The sequence below is a fragment of the Dioscorea cayenensis genome, chromosome 19 (genome assembly GCF_009730915.1).
Source record: "Dioscorea cayenensis subsp. rotundata cultivar TDr96_F1 chromosome 19, TDr96_F1_v2_PseudoChromosome.rev07_lg8_w22 25.fasta, whole genome shotgun sequence".
NCBI lineage: Eukaryota > Viridiplantae > Streptophyta > Magnoliopsida > Dioscoreales > Dioscoreaceae > Dioscorea > Dioscorea cayenensis.
The window spans coordinates 3,827,136-3,849,938 of NC_052489.1; the positions used below are offsets into that span (position 1 = coordinate 3,827,136).

General features: G+C 32.8%; 2 protein-coding genes across 2 annotated transcripts; both read right to left on the reverse strand.

Moving 5' to 3' along the window:
• Window positions 1-521: 521 nt before the first annotated feature.
• On the reverse strand, window positions 522-11,480 carry LOC120249855 (protein CASP). The gene is given in 20 exon segments (XM_039258532.1): window positions 522-883; window positions 885-912; window positions 1,000-1,092; window positions 2,009-2,088; window positions 2,449-2,550; window positions 2,669-2,812; window positions 2,913-3,020; window positions 3,979-4,059; window positions 4,302-4,421; window positions 4,592-4,720; window positions 5,263-5,355; window positions 5,694-5,859; window positions 7,092-7,147; window positions 7,223-7,317; window positions 8,076-8,185; window positions 8,396-8,484; window positions 9,434-9,583; window positions 9,691-9,869; window positions 10,238-10,348; window positions 11,281-11,480. Coding segments are annotated over 20 exon segments (2,043 nt in total). The 5' UTR covers window positions 11,357-11,480; the 3' UTR covers window positions 522-850.
• A 6,289-nt stretch (window positions 11,481-17,769) lies between these two features.
• On the reverse strand, window positions 17,770-20,175 carry LOC120283324 (protein CURVATURE THYLAKOID 1A, chloroplastic). Its single transcript, XM_039289974.1, has 5 exons — window positions 19,928-20,175; window positions 18,732-18,829; window positions 18,532-18,639; window positions 18,338-18,409; window positions 17,770-18,047 (listed from the first exon to the last, which is right to left on the reverse strand). The coding sequence occupies exons 1-5, from the start codon at window positions 20,064-20,066 to the stop codon at window positions 17,979-17,981; spliced, it is 486 nt and encodes a 161-aa protein (XP_039145908.1). The 5' UTR covers window positions 20,067-20,175; the 3' UTR covers window positions 17,770-17,978.
• Window positions 20,176-22,803: the final 2,628 nt, after the last annotated feature.

A 22,803-nucleotide genomic window follows, 5' to 3' on the forward strand; every position in this document is an offset into this window, starting at 1 on the left:
GCCTTGTACTTATTTTAACAATGGACCTTTTGAAGTTTGTAAAAAACATGAAAACGGGAGAGCTCACTCATTTTTTTTTTTTTAAATTATATTTTCACCCAATTTGCGCATTCGGATAAATAATGACAATATTAAAAACCTGAAGAGGCTATTATAATTTAATAATAATAATTTAATATCTTCATAAAATTCATATTTGTTGCACCAGCACTATATCTCAAAATTCAGTGAAAATACTTCAATTTATTTATTTATTTTTGAGGAAATACTTCTCTTTATTACCTTGGTGGTTTTTTTTTTAGAAATATGTATAAACACACACGCATTTTATTAGACAAAGTTATCCTCATGGGGAACCCAAAACAAAGACATAATTAACTATGGAAAAATTAAAAATTAAAAAAATAAAATAAAAGCGCATAAAACTACTAATAAGAAAAATAATACACAGGCAAGAGAAATATAAAAAAAAAAAAATCAAATATATGCATGAATAAAAGAATAGAGCAAAGTTTTCACCATCATCCATAATACAGATAATCCATTCCATTATTAGTGATTCCAGATTGCTGTGGGAAGAAAACCATGCAGTCCATGAGAGTTTCTACTTACACAAACATTTTTCATGATCAGCTTCTTTTGCTTGTAATATATCATTTTACATGAATACCAAACATCAACAAGAAAACCAGACTTTCTCATCACAAAAAATCAGAGAACTCTCAGCCTTATGTACACATGACATTGTTTATAGTCTTCATTAACATATCATCTCATACAGCATCCAGTTACCAGTATATATGTATATGACCCCAAACAGCTGTTCCAGAACTTACCAGGTTTACTAGTGTCAATGAGGAAGTGTGTGGTTACTGGCGTCGACAAAGGATTTCCTCATGTCCATGCGTTGTACTGCAGGTAATGTGATGTAGCTGAATTACATAGAGATCGTATTGATAAAATTAGTAAAAAGAAATGTTCAGTTGGTCAATGGATCACCTGAGATAGCTCAATGCTGACATTCTGTAGAGACATGTGAAAACCAAGAGGTGTAATCCAATGGAGTAGAAGAATATAAATGTTCGAGCGTACCTGTGCGTGAGAGCAATCAGTGAGTGGGATAACAGAAGTAAAATTAAGAATCAGAGTAATGTCACATTTGTAAAGCATGACAAAGAAAAAAGGAAATGAGTTTGATATCGATTTATGCTTCAATATCATTTCTTCAAGCACCAAAGAGAAACGGAGGAGAAACAAGATGTAATGCTTTAATAGATAGATAGATAGATAGATAGATATTGTGACATTTTGTCTCTTTCAACATGCAACATGACGGAAACTTTGGAAAGGAAATAATCATACTCGAAGAAATCATGGATTGAGTTAAAGGGTCTGAACTTTTATTGGTTTACATTTCTGTGTATTCATTAGTGAAACCATCCTAGAAGCTCAACAAAATATTGCTAAAACAGTAAGCTGCCGATTACTATATCCTAATAATTGTGGACCCATATTTTTGTGTTTCGCCCAGTGGTTTGGGGTTCAAATTAAGCTCTTCAGGGACTTTTAGTGATTTAATTGTTGTTTGGCTTCTCCAACAGAAAAGCTGTTTTAATCAACAACAGTCACAAACAACAAAGCTGTTCTGCAGAAGCTATATTACAGGAAACTACGTGAGAAATTCTTTTAGACAAAATAATGCAAGTCAATAGGGGCTTACCAGCATGTTAAAAGTTCTCAATTATAAAAGGAATAATATAATATCAAATTTCTTAATTTATCAAGTCGGTATCTGATAGTCCACTAATTGCTGTTTTCACAACTTCAATTATTGATGGGAATAAACTCTGTTAGACAGGGAATTTGGGATATATTAACTGAAAATCACAAATGCGCTTAAAAGAAAAATAAATAATCAGAGCTAAATGAAAATTAGAATGATCAAACATGAGATGAGAACCAATAGTATTAGTTATTGCTTTTGAAAGACAGATTTGTAAGAGCGTACTTGTTGCCAAGAAGGAATCGACCACTGGTAAGTGTGATTTTATCTCTAAAACCAAGTTCCTTATACCTTTGATCTCTTTCCTGATACAATTTGTACATAAGATTGACATATTAGAAACTTAACAAGTAACAGAGCTTATCACACAAGGAAGCACAACAAAATATCGCACAAAAAATGAAGAGACAACATGACTGCAACTAGCCACTACTTGAACATGCTGCTACAACGACAGCATCAAATGCAGAAAGCACGAGAAATTAATTAAAAAAAAAATCCAGCAAAACTTTACAAACTTTTCTTACCCCACTGGTTCTCAGGGGTAAACATCACAAATCAAGTTAAAAAAGCATAAAAAATAAAAAGAAAAATAAAAAGAAGAACACAACAACAACAACAACAACATGTAGCATACATAACTAAAGGAAGGAAGAGTTCAGTACCCTCTTTGAGAAAGCAGCAAAAGGATTTATATCATCCTCATATATCTTCTTGTACTTGGATTCAACATCTGAACTGAAACCACTCTCAATATCTTCTGCATACTGAATATATATATATGATGCAAATATTTATATAAGACCAAATGATCTTGAAATAAGGTAAAAAAAGGCACAAGCAGTAGTCATTAAAGGAAATCAACAAGAAAATGATAAAACTAACCCTTTTTGGTCCTCTAGAAACAATCTTCTCATGATTGTAGTCTTGTACATAACGAATCTTCCCATAAAGCTTTACATTATCTGCTTTTGTTTTTTCAAGCTCCTCAGTTAACAACCCTACTTTCTCCTTCAATTGTCTTACTTCCTAGTATAGTTTAGAATAGTAACAATTAACAATAACAAATCAGAACCGTGTGCAGAGGCAAAACAGAGAATGGTTTTCCAAGTAGTCTTAAAAGTCATACCTCTTCTGTTTCTCGCAACCGATTTCTGAATCGATCACGCTGACTGCATATTACCTTAAGCATAGAACTCTGGTCTTGATCAGATGATGCCTGTCTCTGCTCTGAACCCTGATCGTATAAGAAGAAATCAAGAGGAAAGAATAAATTCTGGTAGCTTAAACACTTGAATTTATTTGCTCATTGTGCAGTTAGAGGAGGAAATGCACAAGAAGATGTGAACCTTATAATAAGTTGCAAGGGAAATTGGAGAATAGAAAAATGTGTAGTCATTAAACTATGCCCACAACAGCAGTCTTCAGATCTAAACCAAGCCAAAGTTTAAAATCTTTTACAAACAAAACTTTCAGTTTATCTGAGACTAAACATGATATTAACAAATCAGTCATATATTCAAATTGATTTAAAATCACTATTTAGCTTCCTTAAAATGATATGGAGCTAAAGTCACATAATAGTTCTGGTATACATGGACGTGAAAATAAATTTCTGTCACAAGAAATATAGCAGTGCTCAGCAGTTTCCTTAACTATATTTGACACAAAATCTCAATGCACTCTCCTGGTGTTTATGTCTGCAAATGTTTTGTCTCTTAGAGGTGAAGATCACTGTATTTGGACATCTACATTGCATTCCCAATCCGACCACTGATCTTGATCCCTTTGTCTAATATAACTATAATTCACAAAAAATCATAATATTGACACAAATGGATTCAAACTATTTTACAACTGAGCACTTGCAGCACAACTCTAAACTTATTCATGCCAAGGAAACAAGAGGTTTGACTTTGACATCTCCATAAAGGATAAACCAGCCTATTTAATGAACATGAAAGATGGCCAAAGATCAAGACTAGAACAGATGAGAAGAAGAATAACACTGTCCCCATGGTGCTCAGGAACGATTAAGTTTACCTGACTAAAACAAAATTATATAATAAATATTTCAAAATCACTTTTCAAAAGCAAAGGACAAAAATAGCAGTAGACTTTTATAATAACTGCATCAGGGAAGCCATGACACACAGATGAAAAGCAATTAATAGAAAGTATCAAATGAAAATTACCCCAGGCACTTCAGCTGCACCAATATCCTGAAGATCCCAATCCGTCAAAACTGAACCCTTGCGTTCATTCGAGCTGTAACCCTATGTCAAAGACAACAACATCAGGAGCAAAAAAACTTTGATACAATCTTAGAATTCTAAGATGTTGATGACAGCAACAAATGGTTCGATAGAACAAATTAAGCTGTAGATTTGTTGAGAGTATGTCATAAAACAGATTGTGTAAGAAGCAAAACACGAACTGAGGTTAGCAGTTCATAGGAATGAACTAATCACTATGGCTGTTATACACTAAGAGCTTTTGTCATTGTACAAAACTAAACCTTTAATATATCATCCTCAAGCTTTACAATCAATCCTTGTTGTTCATTAACTTTGGCAGTTAGCTCCGCAATCTGGGCTTCAGCTGCTTCAAGCATGCTTGATTTTTCTGAAAGTTTAACCTTGAGGAAAAAAAAAGTGTTGATAAGAGAAGCAGCTAACAATCTAAAAATCAATGAGAAAAAATGTTGTAAGAACTGTTTGCAAATAATTGCAAATATCGCGTATAAATGACTCTTGTTATTAGGCAAAGAAACAAATAGTGGATTCATATGCCAAAGCCAGGTCAGACCTTCAATTGTGTCAATTCATGTTCCATTTTCCGATTTTTGTCTAATAAGAGGGACTCCAGCTTGCTCATTTCCTCTTCATTTGTAGCCAGTTCCCAGTCTTCAGCCTCAATTGAATTATATCCAACAGCCTATAGAAAGAAGAGTGAACAGTTTCTCCCATACTTTAGCAAGCAGAAGGATATACAACTCTTTGAGAAAGAATTCAGGAGGAAATGGTACTCAAGTTTTTTTGTTCAATAGCATCAAATGTAAAGAAGGTATTTTTGTCAAGCAATGTAAATCACATGAAACAGTCTGTCTTGGATGACCAAAGTAAATGAAGAATTGGACAAAGGTAATTAACAATAATTCATTGGGTGGATTTAGTAAATAGTAAATAGTGCATAACCCAATAAACCACAGATTCAACACAAAACGATAGACAGTATTGATGAGAATGGACCAGAGTCATAAATTTGAAACCATCACATATTATTGATACACATAAATCCCTGTAGCGGACTGCTAGTTTAGTATGAAGTGCAATTTAAAAATATATTCCATGTACCATGTTCTCAAATTATGATAACTTTAATTTTACCAAGTCTGTATGGTAGTGGTAGTAGTAGTAGTGCTGAGCTTAAAGCTTGGTTAAATGTTTCATCCATGATTGAAAGATAAGTAAAAGAACCTGCAAAATTTTGACTTTTTTACGAAGATCCTCAACAAGTTTTGCAGTCGGTCTATCTTGAAGTTCCTTTTTGATTGTCATTATAGCAGCATCCTGTCATCCAAGAAATGAAGTGAAGATTTAGCGGCAACCAATTGGGCTAATGTTCTATCAACAATATAATAAAAGGCTCATGCATTTGATGAGCCCAAGAATTGAAAGCCTACTCAATATTAAGTTGTGCATAAATTTCATCCCCTTTGACACATGAATCAACCATAACCTCTGAAGAAATAGTAAATGTATCCAATTGTTGAAAAAATCTAGAAACATCAGGGGAGAGGAAAAAATAAATAAATAAAGCAAACGGATTCCACGACCATTCCAAAAGTTTGATTGCATAAGCAACAGGCATCAAGTTGTAAACATAGATAGTGTCACCAGGAGAAAACCTTCTCATTTAGCAACGCATTTAGTTTCTTGATTTCATTCATGTGCTGCTCTCTTTCATTAGACAAAGTGGTCTCCACATTACGAAGTTCTGTGTTCAACTCAGATATTAACTTCTCCTTTGCATTTAAAGAATTTTCAAGCATATCACTTGACTCCTGATAGTCACTGCAAAAAATAATTCAACATTATTGTCTCAGAAACAGCAAAAGATTCACGAATCCAAAGTCAAGCATCATAATATATTATCAAGGATAAAGATTTCAGAGAAGGGAAACTGATTAGACCTAACACCAAGCCGGATTTAGATAATTCAATAAAATGTCAAAAGCCAATGGAAAATCAATCCCCATTCTCAAAAACTTCATATCACAAAATGTCTTACAAGCACTGCTACAGGTTCATGACAGCCCAAGGTTTCCATGGTAATTGGTGTAGGGCTAATAGTAAGCACCTTGCATCAAATCACAACTCCATATTTATGTCTTGCCTCATATCTCATGCCATGGCAGATAATGTCCCGCTTTTGCTTTAGACCAACAGCCATAAAAAATCATCATTTTAAACTTATGGCTTTTGTTAATCTGAAACATCATTAGGCCCACATTAACCATCATTGTCAAATCATTAACACGCATCAGAAATGCTTGAGCAATAGCCCAAAAGTTCAAATCCAACTGTAACTGAATGAGGCCACCATCTAGATGAAGCTCTCTCCATACACTATCAATGCTGAAAAACAAGTGCTCAATGAATAACTAGGCCAAAATTAATGTTGCCTTAGGTAAATTATATTGAAAGGACTGGTTTCATTGCATTCTTTCATATATATGGAGGAGAATATATAAAACAACTGATGGTGCAAAGCAAAAAATCGGCATGGAGGTAGAAGTTTAGCTCATAAAAATGAATGCGACTGATTCAGGTTAAGTATTGACTTCCATGACAAACTTCAAACAGAATGCAAACAACAAAGGTTAAAAATAGTTCAAACTTACCCAGATAACACAAAAAAGAAACTAAACTGAAGATAATGAAATCACCAATAACACACGTTCAATTTGATGCCAAGAAAGATCACACATACAAATCTAATATCATTCATCACGGCCAATCTCAAGTAATAATTCACCTTTTAATGCTTGATATCTTCATTGAATTAACTATATGTTGATGGTATACTCTGTCATCAATATGAGCTAATGAACAATGTAATTGTTTGGGTTCATGACCACAGATACCATAGCAATTCAGAAAGGAAAGTTAAGAAGAGATCAAAAATGTCGCCCATGTAGAATGTTCATATATATATAAAAGGCAACATAACCTAAATATTGAAAAAATAACACATAAGAAAACTTTGATAAATGGCCTGCAAAGCAATTATAGGAAGCCTTACGATTTTGCTATCTTCATCTCCTTCATTTGTTGACTGCAATTGTGAATGCAAGAGGCCCTTCAAGAAAAAATCCATGATAGGTTAGCAAGTAGTTCTATGACATAACAATAAACATAGTATACAATGGAATACCTTTTCCCTCTCAAGACTAATTAGACGAGCCTGAGCCAGTTCCACCTCATTCGTAAGAAGATTGACCTCAGCTTGCTTTGCAGCTCTCTCCTCCTCTGAAATTTTCAAAATGTCCTAATCAGACTTTTGTAAAATACACAAGAGCATAAGCTATCATATTTCCAATTTTTTAAAAGAACTATTCGCCTGCTAGCACAATGATAATATGAAGAATGATCCCTCAAAGACTATATATCATAAGCATGGGACCTATCTTTTGCACAGGTTGACTATTTTAACATAGTACAACACATTCGCATGTCTATATTGCTTGCATCTATGAAAGGTAGCACAAGGACAGAGATGGGCACGAAATGTTGGACTCTTTTGAAATGAGAAGACGAAATCATGGGGGCAAATTGTGTGTAAAAAACACTTGTAATCAACAGGAATGCATCAACATAAAAGAAACAATGACACGGCCAGTTATTAATATCTCAAAATCGTGCTATACAGATTTAAACACAAGATTTTGCAACAAATAGGACTTACTAATAAAAGTACAAATGCTGGTGACATCATAAAGCATAAAGGATACAGGAATTGATCAAGATATCATGCGAATGATTTGAGTTCCTTTTAAAATGGAAAATTTTATTTTAGACAGAATTCCAAGCAAATAAGCACATATTGGTGCTAATGCACCAGCAGGGTGCATGACACCATCTCTCATGTATGTACAATACTAAGTGCTAGCAACAAGGAAATGCATGACAAGAGCTTTAAAGATACAAGTCCTAGACAAAGAAAAGACAAACCTAAAGCAGTTCAATTTAGTTCATACAAGAGATTTACTTTCATAGAGGAGATTTACCGGATTGAGCACGCAATTGGAACAATTGGTTTTGGGCAGATTCATGTATTTTTTGCATATTCATAACACTCTCCTTAGCTTGACGTAATTGATCCTGTAACAAGAGCTCCCTTGAACAGAAAAATTAAATGTTAAAAGTTCAGATATTAGGCAAACTATACCAAGTCCTAGTTAAGTAAAATTACGCAAAATTATGAATTCATGTCAAGCCTCTCCCATATAACACTTTCCGTAATTCATAAATAACTTAAAACAAAATTTCCATATTATAATTGAATAAAAAATAATTGTTGCACTTTCAAAATATGAATACATGATACCTTTCTTTAAGGACTTCAAGAGTTTTCTGATTTTCTTCAGCCATGCTTCGTTGCTTCATCTCAACAAGCTCCCTAACCTTTTCCTCCATCTGAATTCTCGAAATAAAATAATAAATCAAAAATCAACAATGCAAAGGATCAGAAATTCATGCTAGTATAAGGTCAATAATGAATGATCGCCAGAATAGTAACTGTTAGTTTTATCCCATCAAACTGGTGTTTAAAGAATTACACAAAGAAATGCATAAAACAAACTATGTAATCACCTATAAGCCTAACTCATCAAAAGTGAAAGATCATGCATGGCTGAAAATACTATTTATGAAATATTTACTGGTAAAATCTTTAAGCTATTTCAATCTTTTCACCTATTAATGAGCTTTACTTTTATTTCCTAAATTGGTATAAATTTCTCTTACAAATGCTGACAATATTGGTGAAAATTATCTATATCTTTCCATTGTAATATATCACCTGATCAGCAAATCTAATCAGTAAAATCATCTTTGTTTGCTGAAGGACCAGTAACCTTATCAAGGAAATGATGAAAAATCAGATGGGACAAATATTGACATCAGGTACGAACAGACCAGCCAAGGATCCATAAAACTAATATGCAATATTACTCATCCTATATCACATGAAATCATATAATATACAAGCAATGAAGACATTGCACAGTGAATGACCACCATTAGGCACCTGCCATGACACAGTTATTATACTATTCTTATTCACACCTCCGTTAACTAATGGAAACCACAAATGCCAGAACCAGAAAGATTATAAAATCACACATACAGAAGAAATTCTACTAGAAACAATTAGGCAGATGAATTGCTGCAAATTCAATAGAGTGCAATGGGAAACAAAAACAGTGCATCCCTACCATGGTAATAAACAAATGTTAAAACAGGATGTGCACACATACAGAGACCAAGCATTAACTAACATATGGTCATATGAAGCATAGAAAAGAACAAAAAGATAACTCATATATTGCAATGAGAAGGTGAGAACATTCCAAAAGTTGCTAACCTGTTGCTCTAGCTGTCGGTTACGCTCTTCAAGTCTTCGTATTGTAGCTTGCTGATTCTTTAGATGAGTAGCTTCAGTCCGGTACTCTTCAAGCTCAAGTTTCATCTTCCGATTCTCAGACTCAAGTTCAGACAGCTTAAAATCTTGCTCCTGGATTTAGAAAAAAATAAAAAGAAAAAAAAAAAAATCAGAAATTGGAGTAATGGAAAATCATTATGTGCACCAAAGATGAGTAATTCTTAAGAGTTGCTACTCACAGCAATAGAAGCAAGAGCTGGATATGGATCTGGAGCTTCATAAAACTTTTGGTAGATGTTAAGAAAAGCATTTTCACCAAACTTTGCTCTCTTTGTCAGATTATCAACTTCTTCTTGATAACCCTTCAGTAAGGAGTTGAACAAATTTAGCTTCTCCTCTGCTGATGCTTTCTTGAAATCTGTTCATACGAGGAAATATAAACTTTGTGCCTGGTTATTTAGAGCTCAGGAAAATGAAGTCAGTGAAAAAGTTTTAGATGGAGGTATAGTTGTAGGCGGAGCAATACTTTAGTAAAATATGACATAAAGGTTACCCCTGCTTTGTTGTTTCCTAAGCATGGATATACTATCTAACAGACTGAATGGCATGTCCCCCTTGGATTGAAATCAATCAATAGATCAAACATCCAGCTCCAAGGCAATCAAAGCAGGAATGATTCTCAATTTTTGGAGCAAAGCAGAAGCCATATTTGCACCAGGCAACAAAGAATATGCGAGTCCTACAATTATATTGTGCAAGGCATAAATAAGAGAATATGAAAAATACCTCGAGTACTCTCTGCAAGCTTTCGCCTGTTCTTCTGGCTATTTTCCTGGTTTTCAGCAATTTTTAAGCCTTGCTCATCAAGGCCACTTCTTTCTTTTTCCAAGTCAAATTCTGACAAAGATATAATGATTTTAAACTAGGTTTCTCAAGAATATTTTTCTTTATTCAAACAACAACACTTATCACTTATACTAGAGGTGCCAATGTTTGCATATAGCGTAGACTCCATATGCTCAACAAAGAGCATTCAAGTAACATTTAAAATCACAATGAAATAAAGACACAAACTTAAAAAAATTAGACAAAATCCACTACTACATCCAAAAGCAAACATGAATAAAAATTTAATGGACATACAATGTTACAACTAGGACATTAGGATCGGAAAGGTGCCCAAACATGCATCTTGCCACGGAAACATGCATTTCAAATTGGTTCTGATAGACTCCACTTCACATCATCTATTCTCTGTTGATTTCCACCTAAGCAATAATTACACATTGCAAGCTAGCATAGCATGCCTCCGCAGATAGCCACTCTAATCCAGTTAAACATGGAACTAGTTGGTTTAATCATCTAAATTTAGGAGAAGGGTCCACTCTCATCCAGCTACAACCATCAAATTCCTCATTGATTGCAGTGGAAAATGCACCCACTATCAAAGAAATTTCTATACACGAACCAGAAGAACCACATCCAAAGATGAAGTACAGAATCAATCTACAGAGACATTTCTATACCAAAACTGGACGAATTACATCCAAAAAAGAAGTGTGGCCAAATTTGTACTCGATGCTAACAGTAAGAAGATCATCAAAAACCTTCACATTTAAGCCATCGATACCTCCAATTCCCAATCAACAGAACCCTATCACTAATTTCTCGAGAAATAAAAAGAAATCAAGAACGCAATGCTAATTCAAACAGCTCCTAATCCAGAACCGCCCAACAACAAGAAAACCAAACGAAATCCAATCCGAAACCCTAAATTCAAAAGAATCAAGAGATTTGAAAATAGGAAGATGGGATGAATCGATGAGTACCTCTCCAGAAGCTAGAAACGGCGGCGATGGGGGCGCCAGGCTTGTCACGGTCGGAAGAAGGCTGGGAATGGTCCATGGATGGAATGGAAGTGGATCTGAATGCGTCGTCAATGGCGAAGAAGGGAAATGGAGATGGATCTATGCGATGAGTCGAAGGAGAAGAGATGACTTCGAGATCACGCTCGTGCTGGTTAATGAAATGAAATAATGAATGAATGAAGGAAAGGAAAACAAGAGATCTTGCTAATAAGAAGGAACTGGGCCTTTGTGGGCCGGGCTGGCATGTTTAATGGCCCGTATTGGATTTGGGTTCATTGCGTCGGATCAAGACGAACCCGACTCGGTGACTTGACTGGAACATTGTGGTTTCCGGCAAATTTTTTATATTTAGATATTGCACAACATCATTATATATATGTAACAACAGGGATTGGTTTAAGTGATAAAGATTTGGGTTGATTAAGTAAGTGATTTTGAGTTTGAATCTTTGTGTATGTAAAAAAACAGCTGTTAAAAGAGGTATACCCTTTTTATAAGACGCCTACATGTTATCCCGATTATTAGATATATGTCACATGCGGTACATATTTATTGGTTTCGCATAAAAATACCAAGGCGATTGCCCTATTTTATGATATTGTTTTGGTGATGAGTTGAAATAGAAAAATTTTAAATATGAAAAATTAAGTTTAAAGTATGCTTTTAGTATTTATATTTTATAGTTTATTTTTTATATTTTTAAAATATTTATTATAATTTTGTGTTTGTTAGAAGAAAAAATCTTATTAGTGAGGGTGGTGGGAAAAAGCTTATTGATTTGGCAAGTTAGCATTTCGCAAGTTAGCTGGCGTGCTATCAAATATATACATACATACTATAAAATTTATCCCCTTAAAAGCTCTTAAAGCCGTTCAATGCCATTTAGAGCATGTCAATTAGTGTTTTTTTTATTTTATTTTTCAAATTATTGTTATTATGTTAAAATTGATTGATGAGTCATAATTAAAGGGATGTAAGCCTAACTCCTTTTCCTATAACATGTTTAGCATTGGGGAATTGCTCTTAAAGACCTTCAATGCCATTTGGAGCATGTTGATTAGTGTTTTCTTATTTTTCTTGTTTGTCCCCTTAAAAACTCTTAAAGCCGTTCAATGCAATTTGGAGCATGTTAATTGGTGTTTTTTTTATTTATTTTTTAAATTGTTGTTATTATGTTAAAAATGATTGATGTGCCGTGAGCCTAACTCTTTTTCCCATAACCTCTTCATCAATAAAGAATTGCTCTTAAAGCCCTTCAATGCCATTTGGAGAATGTCGATTGGTTTTTTTTTTAATTATTGTTGTTATGTTTAAATTGAATGATAAAGCATAATTAAAAGGATGTTAGCCTAACTCCTTTTCTTATAACCAATTAAGCAACAAGGAATTTCAAAAAAAAAAAATTAATAAACAAATGTTTAAAAGAGATGGATTATATAGTACATATAATTAATCTTCCATAACAATCCCTTTAAGCCTCTCCAAATGCCATTTGGACCTTGGGGATTGGTTTAACAAAACACATGAAAATGACTTAATAGCCTTGGTAGCTTCTCCAAAAGTCATTTGTTCATTAGGGTTTGTGTTGTTTTAAACGTTCAAGTTTAAAATTAGATTCTATCATTATGTTAATAAGAAATATAAGCCAAGTAAAGGTAAATGGACTTTGTAATGGAACTAGATTAATAGTTACACAACTTTGTCCAAATATTATAGAAGCAAGAATAATTTCAAGTTCTAACATAGGTGAAAAAGTTTACATACCTAGAATCATTATGCCTATGCAAAATACTAAATGGCCTTTCATAATATATATGTAGGAAACAATTTCCTATTAGAGTTTCATATGCAATGATTATAAACATAAGTCAAAGACAAACGCTAGAGTTAGTCGGCCGATATTTACCAAGACCTGTCTTCTCACATGGACAACATTATGTTGCTTTGTCAAGAGTTACATCATTTGCAGGATTAAAGATTTTCATTCTTGACAATAATGGCAAAAATATAAATAAGACTAGAAATGTTGTATATAGATAAATTTTTCATAACATCTAAAATTTATTATTTGTAATGGATTATTTAGTCTGTTGCCTTTTGAGAGGATTGCAATACAGTTTTTTTTTAATTTTTTTTTTGTTAGGTTTCTTATTTAAAAGGCATTGAAAATTTAAGAAATTAGTGAAGAAAACCAAGTTAGACTTTTTGGCCCTTTTTTTATTTTTTTTAATCCAACTTGAATAGTTCTTATTGTTGCACATACATGTATAGACATAGAAAACATTTTGTGTATTTTATTTGTTAGTTATTTGTATTTTTCCCCCTTATGTTTGTGTGTATGTTTATTTCTTAGACTATTTCAATTTCAAGGAATGATACATATATATATATATATATATATATATATATACATATTGGGATGCTTGTCTATATAGTATCTATATATTTATACATACACACAATGTTAATCATGATTAATATATCCATGATTATTTAAATGTGAATTCAAACTTCAAATATAAACACCATGAGCATTTTTTTCTACTTTGGAATCTCCATAACAGTGTTGGTTTAGCTTTTCATGATCCACAAATACATCTAAACAACCTTTACCTTGGTTTGGGAAAAAAAAAAGTATATATATATATATATATATATTGAAAATTAGTTAATATGACGGGAAATTTGAAATATCATTTCGTAATCTTATATGGATCTTTTCCCAATTACTAAATTATGTATTATCATGAATAATAACCATCTAAAGTCTTTGGCCAAATAAACTCTACATATATATATATATATATATACATATGAATTTATGAAAAAAAAAATTGTGAAAATCAAAAGCAAATATGATCTTCTTCTTAGACGAGGAATTGACAACAAAATCCTTGATATCAAAATAAATAAATTACCAAACAAATAAAGAAATCATAACAATGGCATTTTAACCATTGCTTCAAAATTCCATCACATATGGGATTCATTCTAGAAATGACCCATATAACACTACATTATATGCACAAACAACTACAAAAAGAAAAAAATTAATAGAAACATTACAAAAGTTCTGTAAACAAATTAAATTCATATTTCCATCTACAAACTTAACTGCAAAACTCTCTCACTAATCCATCTTCACCTAACCATTCATTAGAAATTATATCATTGGTTTTTCAATCACACAAATAGCTCTCACACTCCCATCCCTCTTTTGCGATCCATTTACTGTCAATACTCTATACTATATCTCTAAACAATTTTGCTACACAATGTCTACAATTATTTATTGTATGATTACCAAATTTTTTTTCTTTCTAATGGTTTTGAAATATTATCAACTTTTCCATTAGCGACCATGTTGAGCATTGTCATGCCAGAATGACGGGTTTCCTTATTTTTGTGCAAAAGAATCCCCTCTGCATAGCTAGCAAGTAAATGGCCTTTAAAAGATGAATTTGTGATATGTTGGATGCCTAAACCCATTTTCAACTGGATACATTCTATTTGCAAAAAAATGTCAAAATTTTTTTTTCTTTATTAGTACTTTAACTTATTTACCATGAAAAATTTTTGAATGATAAGTTTTTCACTAATCCAAGCACCAAGCTAGCTTCCAAATTGTCTCTCCAGGCACAATTTTGAAGAAAACTAATATACTCCTTCATGTCAAGACACTATAAATTATCAACTCGCATAAATTGTCCAATTTTGCGACTTTTAGATGCTGCATAACAACTCTTACAACTCTAAAATACATATAGTCATAATTCAAAGAAACAACGATGGCTTTAATGCTATGAATAATGAATTACATTACCAGTCGCGTAACATTTTGAGATCATGAAGAGATCTAGAAGATGTTAAAGCAGTAGATGCAACGACTTCTTCGATAATACTTTGAGGGATAATTTCAAGAAAAAAGTTACAAGACTTCTCTCCCATACTAACATAATAAAAAAATAATAATCATTAGGAATTTGAGAAAGCAAATGGAAGACAAACAAAAACTAAAGCAAAGCATTGGAGGAAAATACATAGAGAAAAAAATGTAAACCTAAATAATGAAGTAAAAACATTCTAACAAACTAGAGAATAAAGGTTGCCACAAATGCAAACTCCCAACCTTAGTTGTCATAGATGGATGTACATACATACATACATACATACATACATATATATGTATGTATGTATGTATGTATTGATGGAAAATGATATAACTATGAAATGGTTAACTCAAACACAAAACCATAATATTTGCCAACTAATGGTTTGAGAAAATAATAGGTAAAAAAACATTTATAAATTTATTTAGAAATTGAAAATCAAAAGCAAATCTAATCTTCTTTAACAATAAGCTGACAACAAAATCCTTGATATTTATGACTAAAAATGCAAACAAATTACATAAAAAGTCATATTTGAAAAACCATAACCCTGAAGTGTAAATTGAGACTAAGTGAAGGAAAATATATTAATTAATGAAAAAATATGAAAATCAAAAACAAATATTATTGTCTGCAATAAGAAGTCAACAACAAAATCCTTGATATCTTTACTAAAAGATGCAAACAAATTATATAAAAAGTCGCGTTTAAAAAAACATGTCAAGAATGATAGCAGAAAAGACCAAACACACACACACACACACATACTCTGTGTGTGTGTGTGTGTGTGCGTGTAACTATCATAGCAAAACAACCGCTTCATTAACTACTACTACTATGGCACTCTCCCCAAACAATGCTCCTCCATCGATCTGTGAAAAAAAAAATGATGAAAATATGTGGCATTCTTTCGTTTGTGTGTTATGCGTACATTTCGCAAACCAATAAAAGCCTAACTTTGCATTTGCATTCAATTAGTCATTTATTCACTTCTTAGCTAATATTCATTCTCACCACTTAATTTATGATATATATATATATATATATATATATGATATCTGATTCTTAATGTTTTAATTGCAAGAGATCGCGGAAGATTTTTACGATCACCCAAGCATTGCATAACAAAAGCGCCTATTTTTATACCCGACGAGTGAATCAAGTGTAAAAGCTACAAAAGCGAATGAAAAGAAAACTGATGAGATTCTAAACTCTAAAAAACTCCAACCAAAAGATAAATGCAAATTTTCTTCAACATCCACACCTATGGAAATCCCAAAAGGATGTAATGAAGGGTAACATCCACTTTAACCCTAAGAAACTTTTTTTTCCAACTTATATGTCAAAAAGTTTCACTTTAGCTATCGCCTTTCTAATAACATTTATTGCATTATAATTCACATGTGAAATCCTCAAATAAGAATTATGGATAATGTATGAATTTTGATATGTTTATATTCAAATATAAAGAAATCCCAAACACCGAACCTCTGATCGGATGTCTGATCATACTTACTCAAAAGTTTTGAGCTATCAAATTGGAGTACAGGGAAAAATGGATGAGCAGCTAGCTAGAGGTAAGTGATTTTATATATATGGAAAATTATATTAACTATGATATGTATTGTAATTTCCAATATGGTTAATATAGCGATAATACTTGCAAATTTATGAATAAATGCAAAATAAAATGCAAAACAAATGATGTAATGTCATTATGATGTACAAGTGAATCGAACACGCAATGATTCTATAGATAAGTTATTAAATAATAATTATTTGTATTGAATATGAAATAACATCTTCGCTTAAAATTCTTATCACAAACAAAGATTAATACATTATTCTTCTACATGTTGAAAAAATACTACAAAAGTGAATTTAAACACAAGAAAATCACCTACAGACAATGCTCCAAAAAGCTCAAGAAAATATGAACATTGATATGAACATGACAAATTCAGAGATTGCAAAAAAAAAACAATTTGGATATTCAAATGTAGTTCTGTCAGATTTAAAAAAGAGCATAAATCAAATGGGAGAATCCAAAGTTATTGAATTAGGAAAAAATATCTGCATAAATAGCTTCACAAGATCTCACAACTTAAAGTGCAAAATCAAGATACCAAATTAACTACAAAGTAATAATTTTGCCTTAGAGTAAGATACAAACATAATAAAAAATAAAATTTTGTTGTAATTTATTCATATAAAAATAAATCCTTATTTATTATGTAGCTTTGATATTTTTATTCCACCTTATTATTATGTACTCTATATAATAAAAATGATTAACAAATTGAATGATGAAAAAAATTATAATTTATTTATGAAAAATCTTTTGACAAATAGAAAACATGTTCAATACATGTTCAAAGAAAAATGAATAGAAAGTAAAAACCCGCAGTGTAAGCACGGGCCTCCACACTTGTATTTTTTAAATGTTACAGGTTACAAACGCTGGACCAATACATGAGACTGCAATGAATTTTTCTCACAAACATAGAAATCATATTAAATATTTCTCAATATATGAATGAAAATAAATAATACAATCAAATATAAAGACCAAATGCATTAGCACTAAAAATAAAAGAAGGATTACAGTTCTTCATTTTGAAAAATTGCTCATTGGAAATAGACAACAGAATGGTGAACAAGAACTTGATACAAGATATAAAACAAAGATTACAATACACAATAGCTATTGTCTCTTATACAAGCCATCTAAAGGAGTGTTTTTGAGCCTCTATCATCAGAATAGCCAAGCTATTCACCAGTTCCGGCGATCTTCTTCTTTAAATCTTCGATATCATCAGCTAATTCTTTTCTGCTGGACTGAAAATTAGAGATATCTTGTCAGTAGAAGAAAATAACTGATTAAACAATGTTTCCACCGAAGAACTATTCTTTAAAGCATGAAAAAATTTCAAAAAAAAATCATCATTTTTTCTTGCAAAGAAAGAAACAAATACCAACAAAATATAATGATCTCACTAGCTATAAAGTATAAAAAAACTCAAACAAAGAAACAAATAAAGGCTGAACAAGATAAATCACTCATTAAATAAACTGCATAACAAGCATGAAGCTGCACATTCATTTGTCAATGATCTAATTATAGTTACCTTGAATAATAGGTAGCGATAAACAAACCATCCTGTGTATCCAAGACCCACCAACTCCATGATCTTTGGTAGCTGTTCACCAATAAGAAACCAGAAAAGAAATTAATATGTGTGTGCATATATATATATATATATATCCCTGTAAAAGAAATATTTAGCAGGAGGTAGAAAAATAATAGAAGTTGAATGATCACCAGCGGAACAGAGTTGATAGCACCAACAACAATAGAGGACAACCAAATAGCAACTATTGCACCACCTCCGTAGATGAAAACAGCAGACTTGTTCTCGAGAGAATCCCACTGGAAACACCATATAATATGGCTAAACTTTACAGAGATTTTATAAAGAAATACAGTAAAAATTGGTTCCAATAAAGAACGATTTCCTTTACCTTCTGTTTCAAATCACCCAGCAGCTCATCACCTTGGATGGAGCTAGAAGACTCATCCGAGGAAGCTCTTATCTTAAGGGATGAGAACCTGCGAGCGTCTGATGACAATATAAACAAATCAAAACATCACATAAATTGACAAACAAGACTTTCTTGGCAGAACAAACTGCATTTTTGATAGTTAAAATGCTTCATATGAATAACATAAACCTCATCCAACAATGTGCAAGGGAACACACTCAACATTTTGTTTTCATGTCACCCAAAGAAATGGCCAAGAAAGAAGATGGGAATATTCCTGATTGTTAAGCTCCCAATATACACATTTTCATATCTAACAAATATATCGTATTTGATCATGACATCATGATCGAATAATTACTTTACCATCAACATAACACTAAGAAAACTGTATTTTTTTGTATTTTTTTTCTTTTTTTGGTGAGACTTCCATACTCTTATCACCTGCAATTACAACCACCTGTTGCCTCTACTACATTGGACCTCCCATTTCTCAAAGTCCACTGTCATTCATACATCAATGCAATAGAACAAAAGTGTTTTGGGGGAGAAAGAAAACAAACAAGTATCAGGTAAACAAAACTGACAATAGATACATGTGATAACTGATAATCATATGGAAGGGCGATATCTTGAGTGCTTACCAATAGCTAAGTAAGAGCGAATTATTTTTATATAATTTTTTTTATTTGCTATTTTAAGTGAAAGAATGACAAAACAAACAGCACAGATAGCATAGTTTCATCCAACTTAGTTAACACTGGAATGAACTCAGATTAATATATCAATAACAAATACATGAATCTATATATATATATATATATATGAAAATCAGAGTAAATTTTATCAGAACATTCTCTTTTCTTTGTTCCCCCCTCTTTTCTAATGTCCAAATGCAATCAAAGGATGGAAATTGATGCAGCGAAAGCACAAAACAAACAAACCAAAAAGAAAATTAACAAAAATTCTATAAAAAAAATCTATTTTCTTTGTTTTCCCCCTTTTTCAATCAAATTTATCCACACATTTCCTTGCCTTAACTTCTCCTACTAATTTTCTCAATCCAATCAAACAAAAGACAAACAAAAGCACTTCAAAACCCAGACACACCATCAAACAACAAGACAAATCCAATAAACAAAACCCTAAAATCCAAATCAGAGAAAAGCCAATACCTGAGAGATTCACTCCGGAAAAAGCGATAGGACGGCGAGGGACAACGAAAGAAGGTGATGGGTAGCGAGAAACGGAGAACACCGGAGATAGTCTGACGCCACCAAGGACGGCAGTAGCCGTGCACGCCGTCACCGCCATGAAACCCCACGCGAGCTTTCTCTCTCGTTCTCTCTGGCTCTCTCGTGGCCGGTGTTGACCTCTCTCTCTCTCTCTCTTTCTCTCACTCGTTCTCTGGCGCTTTGATTAGTTTCGGATGTGGACTAGGTGGTCAAGAGAAGCTCTTATCATACACATTGACACGTGGCAGCTAAGGACGGCTCTGATTGGATGTGAGCCTATCCTCAGAATCTAGTGGAGTGCCTTTCCCTTTTGTTTTAGGCCTTTGCTTTTTCTACCTTCCTTCCTAAATATCCATTGAAATATTCATTTTATTTATTTATTTACTTTTATATAAAAGAATTCGACATGATTGACCAATTTTCCAAATAAAATAAAATAAATATATAATAAATAATAAGTTTTTTTTCATAAAATTTCTCAAAAATCCCTCAAAGGTTTTTAGTTTTGGAGTAGTTTTTATCACTGATTTAAAAACCAGACCGGACCAGCCAGTTCAACCAATTCAACAAGTAATTGCCCGGTAAACCGGTGCGATTAGTCATATAAAACGCTAAATAACTGGACCGGCTAGTTCAACTGGTTCAACTGGTGAACCAATGAATCGGTTGGACCAGACCGACTAATTTATTAATTTAAATTATTTAATTAGTTTATTTATTTTATAATTAAAAACTTAAATAAAGTTAATAAACTCATTAACTCAGTCCAAATTAGTAGTAGAGTGTATACTTGTATTTTATTTTATTCCTCATTTTTTATTGTTGTTGTTGTTGTTGTTGTTGTTGGATACTTGTATACTTGTATTTTATTTAATTCTTTATTTTTTAATATTTGTTGTATAGTTGTATCCTTGTATATTTGTATTTTGAAAATTTTAATTTTATGTAAAGTTGAGACTTTGTGACCTTATAAAGGTAATTTAACTCTGCAATATGTAATTTTGTATTTTTTTTATTATTTTTTCCTTATTTTTGAAATTATCTTTTTACTTATTTTTTAATATTTTTAATATTTTAAATATTTATTTATTTGAAAAAATTAAATCAGGTTGAACCGACTGGTTCAACCGGTTCAACCGGTTGGACCAGAATCGGTTGCCTAACCGGGTCAATAACCGGTCCGGTTATTAAAATATTGGTTTTTATAGATTTTTTTCATGTAAACTTTTGACTTCAATTTTTTAAAAATTCTAAAAACACCTCTATTGTTGATGGCTAATGAGTGCATGCCCATATAAACATTTTATATATACCCTATTTGCATAATTAACTTGTTTTTTAGCATGTAATTGTGTGTAATTCAATACTATTTTGGGTATTTGTGTTTAATTGTGGAGGCAAATAGGTGTTGGGGGCAAGAGAATGAGATTTGAAATGAATACGACGCAAAATGAGCTCAACCGCATTGTAGCACAGGAAGCACGGTCAGAAAGCACGCCCATGCTTCAGCCTCTACAAATCACATGATTTAGTTGAATTTTTCATCTAAAGAGAAGCACGGTTTCAAGGGCCAGAGCACGGCCATGCATAGGGAAGCACGGTCGAGAGCATGCCTGTGTTTCCACCCAGTGCCGATTATAGGAGTTTTCACAAGACAAGAAACACTAGAGCAAGGCTCTGAGCATCGTCATGCTTATGGAAGCACGCACGTGCTTTCACCCATGCAGATTATAGGTTCTCTATTCTTCGTGCCCAAAACATATCCCAAGACATCCCATAAAGAGCATGGTAAAGAGTACGCTCGTACTTCTATCGAGAACAGCTTTTTTAAGCCCAAAGTTAGGGTTTCGAAAAGGGAGGCTATTCTTATTCTTCTGGATGGTGGCTACGACTTCTCCATCGAGCAATTGGAGGTAGATCAAGGATGAATGAACACTAAGGGAGTGGAGTGAAGTCAGTGTCAACTTCATTGGGCATTTAATGACGAGATTTGGGAAGCAAGAAGAGAGTTCATAGATTCTTCTTTGTTTACTTGCTTATATCTTTACTTGTTTTGTAAGACCATGAAGGGTTAATAGTCATTTGGTGCCCCAGGATATGAACCTTGACTTATAATGCTTTGATCTCCTAATGTTTTGACTATGCTATTTTCTTGTGATTCCTTCTATGTTTTATCCTGTAATGCAAAACTTCGATGTGTATGATTGTCCTAGTTGTAGTTACAAAACTCGATGTGTAGGTTGTCATAGTTGCATTGGCAAAACTTGATGTGTATTTTTGCCATAGTTGTAATTGCAAAACTCAATATACATGTTTGCCATAGTTGTATCTTGGGCAGCTAGGTGATGATTGAGAAATCCATCTGGTTAGAGCACACATAGGAGAAAGGGGTCGAGTGCGTGCCTAGAGATAAGGCTTATGGTGTCGAATCCTTCCATTTAGGGTTTTCCCCTTGGTCAAAGAAGACGTACTGGATAGTTAAAATAAGAGTCATTGCATTTGTCGAGGGGAGTAGTCTTGGGTGCTGCTCTTCCGATCAAATTTTCACCCAATTTCTAGTCTCTATCTAATTCTTTCCTCTTTTTTGTTATTTTAGTTTCTTAGTTAGAGTTTCACAAACCTTTCGTTTCAGTTAGATAGTAGAAAATCAATGAGTAATTAGAGATTTTCAATCCCTATGGATTTGACTACCAGATGCACTTGGGTACAATATACTACTTCCTACAATTCATACACTTGCAGATACGCAAGGGGCGTATCAATGACACTGTCATCGGTAAGGGGGTGAGCTCACCCTCTCTGATAGGTTCCAACTT